At 39.2% G+C, this 14,944-nt stretch overlaps 1 protein-coding gene across 10 annotated transcripts in view; it reads right to left on the bottom strand.

Annotated features, from left to right (window-relative positions):
- Positions 1 to 14,944, bottom strand: part of LOC136747795 (SAM and SH3 domain-containing protein 1) — a 304,184-nt gene that overhangs the window by 28,514 nt on the left and 260,726 nt on the right. For 9 of the 10 annotated variants that reach the window (XM_066701012.1, XM_066701019.1, XM_066701070.1 and 6 more), the window contains exons 5-8: positions 6,440 to 6,480; positions 4,678 to 4,764; positions 4,310 to 4,422; positions 3,259 to 3,360 (exon numbers count right to left, since the gene is read on the bottom strand). In XM_066701012.1, the coding sequence (XP_066557109.1) occupies positions 3,259 to 3,360; positions 4,310 to 4,422; positions 4,678 to 4,764; positions 6,440 to 6,480 (343 nt within the window). The remainder of the gene's footprint in view (positions 1 to 3,258; positions 3,361 to 4,309; positions 4,423 to 4,677; positions 4,765 to 6,439; positions 6,481 to 14,944) is intronic. The other variant, XM_066701028.1, reaches the window with a different exon arrangement.

Genomic DNA, 14,944 nt, shown 5'->3' with positions numbered 1-14,944 from the left:
TTGTGCAAGATGTGTTGTTTCTCTTTGTCTTATTAAAGCAACTATGGTGATACCATTCTCATTGTATTGTTCTGAAATTATCTCAATGCAATTTTCTCTCCTGGCAGCATGTGTGCAAAAGTATAAATATTTATACGTTTCACTCCGAAGTTTCATATGGTTGTCATTATCTTGTGATGCTGTGATCTGTCAGCTACACATTCCTGTCTTTAATCCACTGTATCCCCAAGACTCATCCCTGGGGCTCCGGGCCTTCCTTTGTGGTCCCTGCCTGCCAACACTGAGCTCACAACACAATAATGCTGTATCTTTGTTGCTCTGAGATCAGCATTGACTTCCCAGAAAGACATCCAAGGGAACCTAGGGACTTTTCTTTCCCCCCCCCCCGTGTGCTTCCCAACTTTATCCTTTCATTCTCACAAAGAGAGGCCAAAATCGTCCCCAGTCTGAGCGGAAGTGATTTCAAACTTGACAATTAGAGGCTCCCATGTCAACCCAAAAGCGACCACAGCTGCTATCAATACTTGATTTCATTACATTGCATGGTGTCATAAGTAAACTTAGGTTTTACACTACACCCCAAATTTTGTTTTTTAATATCTAATAAGATCAAATTGAAAGATCCATAAAAGCATTATATTAATTTACACCTCATTTAAGTATTATTTCTCAGGTGGCTCTTGTATCTTTAGTTTACCAGATGCAAAACTTTCAATGTTCTCTTGTATTAGACAGCAAAACTAAACAAGAGCTGTAGCTTACATTTGTATATATACCGAGTTGACAAGGAAATTGCCACCTCTTAAGCTTCAAACTGGGCAAAATACTTAACTACACAGACAGCCACACGGTTTGACATTCAAATGCATTCCAACATGCACTACATATTCATTAAAACTATTTTAAAGTACTTTCTTAGTAAAGTATACAATAACACTACTTTTCAAAGCCGAACTTACTGTGGAGACCGGGACATTTTCCCTTTTCACACTGTTCTAAGCCCCTTTCAAAAGTTTTTTAGTAAAATCTGACTTGAGACACTACCAAAAAGGCATCCGAGCTTTCAGACACCCTTCTAATGGGGAAACTGAAGATGGAATAAACCCTGCTTGTGTGGTTAGAAGGGTTTTATCTACTAATTGAGATTTCTGGGAATATGGGGCATAAAATAACAAGCATATAATACAAAGATTCCACTTTTATATGTGTTCCTTGCAGACGCACACACATGCTTGTTCTCCAAAGACACATTTAAGCCAAATGCAGTAGCGGTTCATAATCTTTTCAAAGAAATAAGATGTGTAATTCCTCAGGCTGACACACAAAAGCATCTCTGTTTGGATGAATGCTGAACATTGCAAAACACTCCACAAATCCCCCGGTCGGGATTTAGAAACTGGGTTAATTATACTAACTCATACATATACCCGTCAAAACGCTAAAACAAAAGTTCTTAGTTTAATAACCTGGAGACAAGATAGATTTAAAGACAGAATGATCACAGTGCCCGTATTCCACATGTAGAATAGAATTTCCAATTTTATATCTCTAAAGAAACCCGCATTCAAAGCTCTACTAATCATCTTTCCAATGACTTTAGCATGAACAAATTACCGGTTTATCTTCATCTTTTTTTGTTATGAATTTTTTAGAAAATATGTTTTATTCTACAAAAATACTAGAGCTTTGCATTATTACAAAGAAAAAAAAAAGACAACATTTTACTGTGGATGCAGCAAATGATTGTGTCTGCCAGTTAAAATAAATAAAACTAATACACCAACATCGTGATATGACCAGTAATGCCTCCGAATAGATGTGTTATGAATCCTGTATTGCGTGATTAATTCCACACTACGGGATAGTTTCTTATGTCCCTGTTGCTGCAAATGCTTTGGAGCCTCTTTTGGTTTTGCAGTGAGGCCCGGGCTCATGTGCACAATACTGCCCAAACAGACCCCTAATCACACTGTCACAATGCTGCCCTCCACAAACTTGCTGCCTCCACAACAGAGCAGTGTGTTGAATTCAGTGCCCTTGTGCCTGACAATAGGGTTTTAACGCACTGAGGGACATGAATAGAGAACAACACAAATGCCCCGTTTTTTGAGAGAGGGCCCCAGTGGTGCTCTTGGCTCATTGAATCACAAGTTCATATCCAGGACAGAACAAATGTTACACTGGTTCCTAACAGCACACCCAGTTACATGGATTTCCCCCAGAATACCTGGAGAATGTTGCACGAACGCCAAAGTGCATATTCCACTTTAGCACAAGTGGTTACATAATACCAGAAATTAACCCTAAGGAACCGAGATGCCATGTTGCTTGTATTAATTCTTATTTTCCTCCACTCTCTCTCCTTTTTTAATTCAATGTCTTTAAATATCATGTTAGGGTCTGCAAAGGAAAAATGCCTAAAGTGGAAATGCATTTATTTTTCAACGGCTAACAAACACATCTGATATACTAATATCTGCTCTGTACAATTTCAGTTTTCAAAAGCTCTTATTTTCCCATCTGCTGGGAAAAAAATGCATCAGGAAGCAAAGGAACACATCGCAAGGCATTCGTTAAGAAAACAACTTCTTAATCAGGCAGCGGCCAAGTTTCACTCCCTCCTTTAATGAACTGGGCCTCATGCACAATAACCTTGTTAAAGACAGGATCAATATCCTGAAGCTAACATATTAGTTAGATAACTTACAGAAGCTATAGCAACTCAGGCTGAAACATTAACACAGTAACTGTTAGTATGCCGTGATATACTCCTAGTACCGGAGAACAGCTGCATATTTTATTTTAAAAATTACTGTGCTGTCACCAAGCCCTGGTAAGACTCAACATATCAGCCAAAGGAAGACTGGGCTTGTACATCTATTCCTGTTTGTTTACAATCCATTTACGTGTTATGTATGCTATGTATGAGAAAAACCATCTGCAATCTCTATTATCTTCATTCCCATACAACATCCACAGAGCATCCACAGCTGCAGACAAGAGCACACCAGAGCAGTCTCCAACAGAAAAGAGAGGCCTTCAATTTACAGGAACCAGAATACAAATGGAGAGATTTAGCTAATCATCTTTTGATTTAAATTTAATCCTCACAAATAATTACACACAAAACAGTTTGTTCTTCTGTCACAATCTTGGTTCAGATCATAACATTTTTAACATTGAAACAACTAGCTCTGACTTACTGTGCACCTTTTGGTTTGATCAATTTTAATGCAGACAAGAAAAGGCGGTACTTACATTGCAGTTTGAGGACTCGTTTACATTAGGATTGGATCCATCAGTCCACTCTGCATTGTCAGTACTGCTGGACTGTCTGCTCTGGGTCTCATACTCCTTCAACTACAGAGAAGAAGAGTTCAGAAAATGGCTCAGATTCAAAAGCTCTTCCTCAGGTCTGTGCCCGAGAATGTGCAATGTGGGCTGCATGGGCTAACACGCACCCACAGTCTGGATTATCATTATATTCTACACAATCTCCCCCCACCCGGCTACTAAAGCACACCAAATCAAGATCAACATGTTCCCCTTGTACAATTTTCAAAATAAATAATGTCTTTTAGTCCCGAATCACTGACAAACAGTCAAAGACAAGAACCAGAGAGATGCAGGTCCAATAACATCAATGTCTCTCCTTATAAAGCAGAGTATTTGTATTTTAGTGACACCCAATCTATTTTCTCATAGGGGAAAAAATAAAATAAATATATATATATATATATATATATATATATATATATATATATATATATATATATATATTCCATCTCTAAAATACATATTTATTGCCTAAATCCTAAACTGGGGACTGCTTTTGCTGTCCAGGGAAGCAGGGGATGACAAGATCCATCCTACAGGTGACCATGCATAAAAAACACAAGATGCAGTGGCAGGGCGCCCCTTTCCCCACAGCAGTGCATCAGTGCTAGGGACTCATGCTTGCCCTAGGAGCACAGAGCATCTCTGTATTCACATATGCCATTTAGTTAAAACGCAGCTTTGTTAGTTGGACAAGAAAAGTGTTAATCTGTAAAGGGTTTTAGTAAAGGTAAATGAGAAGACAAGGGAAGCTGCACTGTGAAGTGGCTATAATTTGGAGCTGGGACAAGAACTGCCATGTGTTGCGGCTGATAACGTGTCTCCTGTGAAGCTGTCTCCGGCTTCCAGGGGCCAGATGATATCAAAGTGCCCCGAGATGATCTCCGAGCTTTCTGAGGGGTGTGGTGCGAGAGCTGGGTTTGATGTAATCTGCCCCTCCAAGACGACGAGCTGAGCAGACGGCTTTGCCTACCCTGGCTAGGGCCTCCTCCACTGTGATCATCTTTTCTTTCACCATCATCATCAGCTGGATGCGCTCCTCGTCACTCATGGTGATTTCACTGGCCACATAGCCAATGTCCTCTCCTGCGACCGCAGAACACATGCATTAGGAGGGGGACAGATCAGACAAGAGGGGCGACGCCCACAGGCATTCAAGATCTGCGCAGTATTCAAACACAGAAGGCAGCAGGAAGACCGATCCACCGATTTACCAATCGATCAATGACGGGATACGTACAGCCATACTTCAGACAAAATCAGATCTAATACTGGTAAACTCTGAGATTTATAATTCGTCTTCAAAGCCGCCAACAGAGATTCTTCTTTAACTCGTCGTACCTTTTGAAGACTGCCGCATGACCCCCTTCTGCGACTTGCGGAAATTCTGCCAAAATGACTTGTTTTTCTTCTTACAGTCGCCCTTCCCTTTGAGACAAAATTCATAAGAGATTGAAAACAAGTTAAACAGGCAAACACTGTGCGGAGAAAGAACTGGACCAATACCCGCTTAGCCTCTAGCAAAGTTGGCAGTGGAAATGTTCCCTTCCCTGAGAACGTATCAATTTGTTTGCAATAACAAGAAATCACAAGAATGCACAGATGCAACCTATTCAACTGATTAAGACTGGTTTAAAAATAGTCAGTAATGCAAGCTTGCTACATTTTAAAGTCCTTTCTTGTATGAATTCATCATGCTAATATATTCCTATTGGAAAGATAAAATCATTCAGACTGAAGAGATGACTACATATATAGCTAAACTCAAAACACATGATGGTGGGCAGATATACTTTCATGCTTTTCACTGTTAAAGCCACAGTAAAAACATACCGTTCCTGGATTTTATTCCTTGATAGAAAGGTATTGCAAATAAAAAGTTGTGGAGCATGGGTAAGATAAAGAAGCCAAAGATTATATTGTTATAAATTACATATGAAAACTAATAATAATACAGGCACAATTTGGTTCAATCCCCTCTGAAAAATCTCTTTACAAACCCAGTGCGGTCTTTTAACAGCACCTGACCTATGATGCTGGGAGGCAGCCTTGAGGGTAGTCCTTGTCTTGCTATGAAGCAATGCATACCAATAGCATTTCCTGTGAGGAACGCTGCCTTCATTCATCCCCCCCCACCTCCCTTTTTATACTGTATCCTGGGATGCAAACCAAAGCCACAACAGGCTGCGAGTCAGATAACAGAATTGCCCAGCTGTGCTTATCATCACACTTCGTACTAACAGTGTCCAATGGCATGCGCTATGGACAGTATAAGAACAGCTGTAAAGTGTCTTTCCTGCAGAGAGGAATGAGGCTTATTTACTAACAAGGGGGACGGACGGACACCGAGTGACCCCAGAGCTTGACCCCTGGAGATAGTTAATATTGGACCTCTTGGGGTCTAGCGACTCATGTTTAACACCTGGCGGATGAGCAGGAGGACAGAAGTGACAAATATATCAAACACAAGTAAGCAGAATAAAAAAGTTGCAGCATTTTTTTCAAATATCACATGAACCTTGAGGTCTGTGTGACTCATTGATTTGGAATAAAAAAAAACGCCTGACCCGTTCACATTGCCTCCAGAGGGTTAACAAACCATAATCATGCCACATCGTACATCGCTCTGCTCTTAAAGACAACGTGCTGAAACAAACCATTTCAGATCTGATCCTGTGGGGCTACTGTTTATCGTACAACCAGGTGGAAGGATTGTTCCGCTTATCTATCTCAGCTGTGAGATTCAAAAGATTGCTGCAAGAAATCTGCATCTTTAAGTCCTTTTAACAGGGCCACCTTAGCCACTGCTAAAGAATGGCTACCCCAGGAGGGAGGAATCAGTTTCTTTCAGGGATAAGAAAAAAAGAAAGAAAAAAAGATAAAGTGACCAGTTTGTCTGTAGTCATCTAATACATGACAGTGAGTCACTTCCAAACAAAATATACATTTATTTTACATTTACATACAGCTGTTAAGCATACTGTGTTATATGTATGCAAGGGAACCCCCTGCTGTAACAGTTACAATGCATACATCAAGAAACTAAATAGTGTTATCTGTGAACTGAGCAGCACATCAAACAAACAAACAGAATGATACTAACCCACAGATCCATCTTCTGAGCTAGACTTGTGAAGGGACAGCCTAAAAACAAAAGCAAAAAAAAAAAAAAATGGAATTAAAAACTAAAGAAAACAGAAAAAAAGATCAAACATCTGTCATCAATAACCATCTCACCTGCTTTCAAATACAGTTTTCCTCATTGTGCCATGTTATCTTGACATTTTTGTAGACTGTACTGCCCCCCCTTTGACTTCCCAACTGAAATGAATAAGCCTGGTGCTAGTTTTGCTGGTTACTGGTCCCCTTTACCCATCATTACAAAAAGTCCATGTGCTGTAGGCCAATCAGAGGCAAGTCTTACAGAGTGGGGGGGAAAAATTGCATGAAAAAGAAAAGAAAAGAAAAAAGATCCTGCTGGTTTTCAACAGGGTAGAGACCACTGTGATCCTCCCTGAAACAATAGAGCCTCTTCACAAACAAGCTCGGCTTTGCTGCAACCGTAGCGCTCGCGTGTTACCAACATTTTTCAACTTTTTTTTTCTTCCATCAGCTGACATTTGTTGCTGACGTTAGCTACGATATACTGTGTTAACTGGGCAGTACCGCTAGAGAGCCACAAGAGGGAGGTAGCAGCTCTTGGACGGAAAAGGAAAATGAACAGAATAAAGTAGCCAATACTAAGTTTGGTTATCAGAATATAAAATGCACACCACTACATGTACTAGTGCTTTCATTGTTCTCCTGTGAGCATTTACACATCACCACTTAAATAAGGCTACTAAGAAACAACAGAAATTCTATACACAATGAAATTGTTACGGCGACTGAGGACAGGTTTTAGAGATAAAAATGTAAGAATTCCACTTCTGCTTAACATTTCCTAAATAAAGCTAAACATGGTGATATTTGGGGGGGTTTCCTACAAAAAAAAAAAACACATTTATTTCCCACTCAGCCTACATTCACAGTGCCAGGGCAGTAAGTTTCACTAGGGAAATAACATTAAAAAAAGAAGCACTCAGACATCACAAATTCATCCCTCATCAAAATCAAACCATACAGTATGCCAGGAATGTAATTGTGCATTTAATATCAGGCCCATAGAAAGACTTAAACAAATTGTGACTTACACCAAAAACATGAGGGACGTCCTCTGATAATCTCATGTATAATCACTTTGCCAGCCTGTTTAGTTTTTTAAAATATATAAGCAACCCTTTTGAAATGAGGAAAGTAAGTAGGTTTATTCTATCGTGTAATAAAAATAATATTGTTTTGAATATAAGAATATACATTGTGCTTCCAGCAATGCACCAGGCCAAAAAAACACACAGATGTCCATGATGTCAAATCAGCAGCTTATGTTATGAACATTAATAGAAATTACAAAAAATAAATAGGTAAACACACAAAGAAAGCAGACGAATTTACAAAGTAGATGTCTCTAGATGTCACAGAAAATGAATTCCAGATCAACAGAATCTGCCAATGCAATCATCATCCCAGAAAAGGGAAGAATGCAGCTCAAAATGGTTTCATTAGTTTCCTGTGAATGATCTTCCCTGTGTTTAATGCGAGGATGCTTGTTTTCTTGCTGACATTGAGTAGTATTTTATGTATGCATTTAATTTACTTATTTAAGTTAATTACTAGGAATCACTTAAACAAATTTCTTCCTACATAGGTCTTCAGAAATATCTAAGAAAATTAAAAAGGAAAAGGGAAAGATTAAAAAAAACAGCGCCCTCTGGTAATTTACTTTGGAGCCCAACACAGGAGACTGGATCCATCTGCTGCCCACATGTCATCCGCTCTGCAAAACACATTCCCCAACACATACTGAAATGCTATAGCAATGCACATCCTCCGCCCCCCCCCCCCCCCGCCCTGTTCGTGTATGTTTCCTACAAAATTATAAGCTACACGACAAGACTTGTGAAATCCGCTGAAGGTCAGGGCTTGTCTCACTCCACGACAAGACAGACATGTTGTGCCTTGTGGTCAACAGAAACTCCAACCACCATTTGTAATCAGGCTCAAATTTAACCTCAGACAGTCACTGACAGTCAAAGGCCCAACTATTATTTCTCAGAGTCTCTTCAAAAAAGCTGATTTGCAAACATTTTTTGGTGGTAAAAATGAAGGTCCTTGCAGAAAAAAATCCTTGTGGGCTTTCATCATAAATTGTCCTCTTCATGGAAATACATTGTAACTTTTCCTATACACAAAAACACTCAGACTCAGCTTTCTCTCCCTCTTTGGTAGAGAAAGGAATAAAACATTCTAGTGATACATACACATACAGATCGTAAGAATAGTGTGACTTAGGAAAATCACAAAAACAAATAGTAATTTCAAATCAGTCAAATATGTTTTTAATATAAGATGTTTGTACAAAAGGATAGTTCAAGCAGCTAACCAAGTATAATCCAGACTCACTGCACCTAAATCCTGACACAAATGCACAACCAAGTGGAATGATTTCTAAAATACTGTCACACTTCCAACAACCTTCAGTTCATAGGAAACTTGGATTTAAACAAAAAATGTACTGATTTTTAATATTACACTGTGTGACATTCCACTGTAATAAAGTTTGCCAAAGCTGAACAATCCCATATATAGAAAAGCTGAATAGCTCTATTTGTTTAATATGGCTTCCCAGTGCCCAGAAGAGATTTCTACAGCCTGAACATAGCTCATTTAACAGTTTAAATGACACAGTGTTATGGAGCACATCTGCCTAGTCATTAGTATAACAGGATCACTGCAAATTGCAATGTCATGGTTTCAGCCCATTCCCCCCAGCCTGGTCCCTGCATGAGAATGCAATCGGCGAACACAAATGGTGGAATTCAATCCTGCTTGGGGTGGGGAGATAATTACTGTGGGGATGGGTGGCAGACTGCCAGAGATCCTGAAGAGATAGGAGGCTGCACTAGCGTACCCCCCCACCGAGAGCCAGTGAAGGCAGCAGCCTGAGGACCGACACTGCCGAGAGCTTCAACTACCAGCCGACACACTTAATATAATCTCCATGTGACCTGCCCACGACCAGCTAAATATGTTCTGCTTTGAAATATTGATATGGTTTAGATCTATAAAATCCACATGTTTCTGAGACCATGCTTGAGCTTAATGTCTGATGTGGGCATTGATCTTTGAAAGTCAAATGACACTATTAAAATAAAATGTATATTTAAAAAAAGTTTTTAATGATTATTTTTAAGATTGTGAAGATTTTTTCTTTATTGCTTTCTGGAGTTCTATGCTTTTCATACTTTAACAAAAAAAATTGCACATCGGTTTCACTGAGGACTCTCCTCACCTGAACTCATGAAGAAATACAGATGCAGTGAATGATTGATTATTGGTGCTGTAGGCAGATTAACACTATTTCTGCATTCTCAGATTAATACATTTTGTCTACTGATCTATTCTGTAAATTAACTATTACCAAAGTTCAAGATTGTGCATGATATTTAAAGGTGAAGGGACATTTTTGCATTTACTTGTAATGCACTGGCCTTTTTCTTCCATGGCAAACATAGATCTAGAATGCAATCGTTTGCATTGATCACCATCGAGGGAGATGCTGGTCTCATGCTTACTGTCTTTTGGAATATTTCTGAAACTGTCTTGCTTTAAGTCTTAACTGAAGAGTCACCCCTGAATGTTGCTTTTGGCGTCCTAGCTGAGTGCCTTGAGATGGCTTCACACTCACAGAAAGTGATATTCTGTATAAATCCTCCCCGAGGGCACAGTGTAAGAAACACCACTCTCATGCTTAGTTTGCTTGTATCCTTACTTATTCTGCTTAGTAAAAGTTGGGATCCCTCAACAATGCCAGTGATTTGTGTCTTGGCATTCATATGCTGCTAACTTTGTCCTGAAAGTTAATGATGCAGTGACACTTGGCACCAGACTCCACACTGCATGTCTGACAAGCAGCCAAGAACGATTTCACTCCAGTGGAGGAGGGAAGGGGTTTACTTTACAGAGAACTGATCTACGGCTACTACAGCAAGCCTCCCTTTAATTGAGCTGTAGGCTATCCTGGAAGCTGTGGCTGCTTCCACGCAAAGACAGATAAAGCCAAAGCTGGCCACAGGCAGAGAAAAGCCAGAGAAATCATATATAAATGCAAGATAATGTTTATGGGAATGATGAGAGCTCAAAGCAGAAGTGAGGCACGCCATAAGCAGCATTTATAATGAAGCAGGAGGCAAACCACCATACTGATAAAGTCACTCGTAAAAACATTAAGATAATGCATGCTTTGGAATTACTATAAATCATTGATAAAGCTACACTGCATTTTCTGCTTAATGAGCAGATAACTTTCTGGTTTTTAAAATCCTGTTTTCATTCCAGTAACAGGAAGATTGGTGAACAAGTGGACAGCACAGTCTAGTATGTGTGCCATGTTTAATTTTATTTTTTTAAGGCAAAACAATCAAAATCTAGCTAAATGTTGGCATTACGTTTTTGCCTTTACAACATATGGAGCATCTAAGGTATGGAGAATATTGTATTTTATTTAATTATCCTTCACAGGGAAATACATACATACGTAAATCTTTGTGTATGTATTTAAAAAAAGTCAAATTTGTTTTATTTGCTCTTGTTGTAACTGCATTTTTGAAAGTTGTCCTCCTTTTCTTAAATACTGAATTGGTTTTGTCTGGGACTCCAGACTCCGCCCCTTGTAATTGCTGTTTCTTCTTGGATGAAGGAGAAATCCTCAGATTGATTTTTGAGGAGTTTACTGCCTAAACCTACCCTTTGGATTTTTTTGTTTGGCCTTTGACAAAGTTGTATTTATTTTTTGTCATTTACGAAATAGTAGGGGTAAGTTTAGGTTTCTGAGAATGTAAATTAAAAAAAAAAAAAACAACAGCAGCAAATGAGTGTGACAGTACAATTTTCTGTGAGTATTGTTCCAGAGACAGGCCAATAATCAGTGTGAAAACTGCCTGCTCCTATAAACGTTTTCTCCTGAATGGAGGATAATTTATCTAACAGGAGCAGGGAGTCTGGAGCAAAATGGCTCTTCAGTATTGTCAAATTTGCATGGACCCAAAGGCAAAGGAAGGCTACTAGGGCTTGACCTTCCTGGCATCAGTGTGAGAAAGAAGGTGGAAAGCAAAGAGGCCTCCATTCAATTATCATATCATTATGTTGCCATGGTATCTACTCTTAAAGCAGGTCAAAACTTTCTCAGAGCACACAAACACAGATCCATTTCACCACAGCCAAAATGGCTGCCCTTATTATTCAGCACTCAAAGACACTAAATGTCTTAATAAGACTACACATGCTTATTTTTGGTATTGTTGGTTCAACAGGAAAATACTAGTCAAGATAATAAATTGCTCATTTTATGATCATTGAAGTGTATACAGTTGCTATCCTTTGGTACAGCTCAGTTGTAAATCTCACTTTTCTTCCGCAAATCAGGCCAGAAAAGGAAAGTCTTGACAATATTTTTTGTAGTTTTAGTAGAAATTGAATGCACACACACAGTGTAAATTCTACGTGGCACTTGGGGACCAGCTTCCACAGCAAATTATGGAGAACACAAAAACTCCTCTCTCAGCTTTTTTTTGGTAAAAAAAGTATTTTTACCAAATTATTATTATTATTTTTTTAGAGAGATGTTAAGGTGTGTGTCGTCCTCAATTATCTTGGCAGTTTTCCCATGAAGGAATCTGTGTCTCTTTCAATAATGGTGTGTACTTTATACACTAATATACTTCAAACCCAAATAGCAGCACTCCTCTTGAAGACTACACAGATAGAATAATGCAGCACTCTCATTACCAGTGCAGATTACCAGTTGTCTCATCTGGGGCAGTAAGAGATTTCAAAATGACAGACCTCAGGAAACACTGAACATATGAGAATACTTAAAGTCATAAATGGCTCATTAACATATAAAGGGCACTGCGGAGGCCTCCTTTGTGTTGCCTGAGTGTCAGTGTGTCCACTGGAGAAGAAATTCTCTCAATATGCATCTGATGACTTCATTTGCTTATCTGAGGACAAATGATACTAGTCAATTGAGATGCTGTTCAGCGATGGAAGCGATGCTTGGGTCAGATGCGCAGATCTGAATGTTTTCGGAGAAAAGCATCCTAGGCAACAATTTGTGCCAAGTCTGAGGCTTCTGACACCACTGTGCAAATACAAGGATCTCTTTATCAATGGCTTCCTGTCAGCAGAAGGATTGGCCAAGTGTGGATTAATATGTATTTTTGATGTCCTTGGTAGTGAAATGAGTTGGGACACCCAGCACAGAACAGCTCTATTTAACTATACAGCAGGTACAGGAAAGCAGCTGAATGACTGCTTCCCTCCCAATCAAGTGATAGATCAGCTCAAGAAAGCCCCTCCCAAAACTCCAGCAGAATAGTTAGTAGTTACCAGTTACTATAACACACTTTTATACATACGCTGTGTGCTTATAACTGGAAAAAAGGAACTGAAAATCAAATGGTGTGTAAGGATAAGCATTCAGCTCTAAGGGGAGTCAGGCTTGATTCTAGCCACCAGCAAATTACCACCCACATTTTTAAACAAACTCCAATGAAGGCCTTCAGTTATAAACGAAGAGGCAAGTTTGCAAATAGTACATCACACAGAGCAAAACATTTTGACTGGGCATATTTTACTCAGTAAATATATGCTTCTTGTGTTCATATATGCGTTGAATTTAAGGGCGGGGGGGAGGGGTGCAAAACAAATATAAAGTACAGAACCTGTCCCAGTAAATTTCCAGCATGAAACATGCTGATAAATAAATTAAAAGAATCTCAGCCACCTATTAACTATTTTATGTTATTACTACTGGTGATGTAACTTGCCACGGAAGGCTAGACACTTGAAAAGCTTTTGCAGGAAAGTGCTGAAGAAGTGCAAGCCATTATATTATGGTGCTAAGGAACACTGTATGCTGTCAGAAACATATATGCATTTCTTTTGGGTTCTTTTATGACATCAAATGTAATGATAACCATTTCAGAAAATATGTCAGTTTGTAATTGCGAAGGAAAATGACGGCTCTTAAACCTTTAAAAACAGAAATATTCTTCAGCACAGCGTTTAAATAAATAAAAAAAAAAAACAAAAAAAAAAAAAGGCTTTCCACTTCACCTTTCAATTTCACTGTGACTAAGAACTGCTGATGAGCAAAAGGCAAGCGGTCTAGGGGTTTATAACATATCCAGAGAGGGAACTTTGTTTGCCGAGCATCTGTCATAAAAATATCTCCATCCTCAGAGGAACAATGGAAACCCCCTTTGTACAACAATATAAAAGCAAAAAGAATATATGCGAGGAAAGATAGACAGGATGAACCATGCGGAGGTCAAGGTGGCTGGAATTTGTTTGGATTTCCTAGGAGTTTGGCTCTGTGCCTTCACTTCACTGTGATCTCTTCGCTATCATGAGGCTCAACAAAATCACATGACACCGTCGCTCACACATGAAGTTCTCCACTTTATCTGACCATGACCGTACGGATGACCATTCACCACATGTAAGGGCAGTCACTGACATACAGGCCTGCCTACTGTTCTAATACTATTTAGACCTTCAAAGAATCTACTTTCATTTCACATACTGACCAATGGCAAACTGGCAGACATCCTCTATACACCGCAGTAAAGGAAGTGTGCATCTCTTTAACAGCTTGCTAAATAAGGGGATTATGCTCTAGTCCCGCACATTTCTTACGCAGAAATTCCTTAACATTGAATGTTGGAAATCAAGTCCTCTCTAAGAAAACCCTTCAGTCTCCTGCATTCCTAACTAAGTTTGACTCTGCTCATTCTTATTGTCCTTAGCACTACAATTGATACTTTGCCATTATCAGCTTTGTACCCACTTCTTTCTAGTCTGACGAGAGCTCTGTGGTGAGCCTCGGGGCAATCAGAGAGAAAAACAGGGAAGTGTGGAATGTGTTTGGAGTCGTGTGCAGCATGATTGTGTGAGGTGCTTAAATCACCACAGATCTCTTAATTACTGGCATTTTTCTACTCAATAAATTACATGTTGGCTTTGGCAAGTGGTTAATTGAGTCAGTAAACATTTCCATATCTTACGGAGAATTTCAACATTCGGTGCAAATTCTGCAGTAACTGCATCGTGCACATGAAGTGTAAGGTGCTATACATTATATTTTGCCACTAATTCAATTTGCTCTTCTCAGGGTGGCCTATTGCTCAGAGTAAAGATGAGGGCATTCTCATGAAGGTAAAACATTTTTACTAGAGATGAATGACTTAATTGAAGAAAGATTAAAATATTACATTTCTCTTAATCCGATTAAAGCTCATTTTTCTCCTCAGACATCCTTCTAAACACAATATGAACTATTTCAAACTAGTAGATTATTTTACAAGCTACCCTGACATACAATATGTCACGCTATGCAAGTGTCTGGGACAATGCCGGTGTGAGAAGACAGACACCAATCCCAAACTTGTTTTGGGGGATAGCTGGAAGTACACAAATTGGCATTGATGATAGCAGGTGCTTCGGA

This window comes from Amia ocellicauda, chromosome 1 (assembly GCF_036373705.1).
Source record: "Amia ocellicauda isolate fAmiCal2 chromosome 1, fAmiCal2.hap1, whole genome shotgun sequence".
Lineage (NCBI taxonomy): Eukaryota > Metazoa > Chordata > Actinopteri > Amiiformes > Amiidae > Amia > Amia ocellicauda.
The sequence above is the reverse complement of the archived record's forward strand: the minus strand, read 5'-3'. Positions and strand labels throughout refer to the sequence as shown.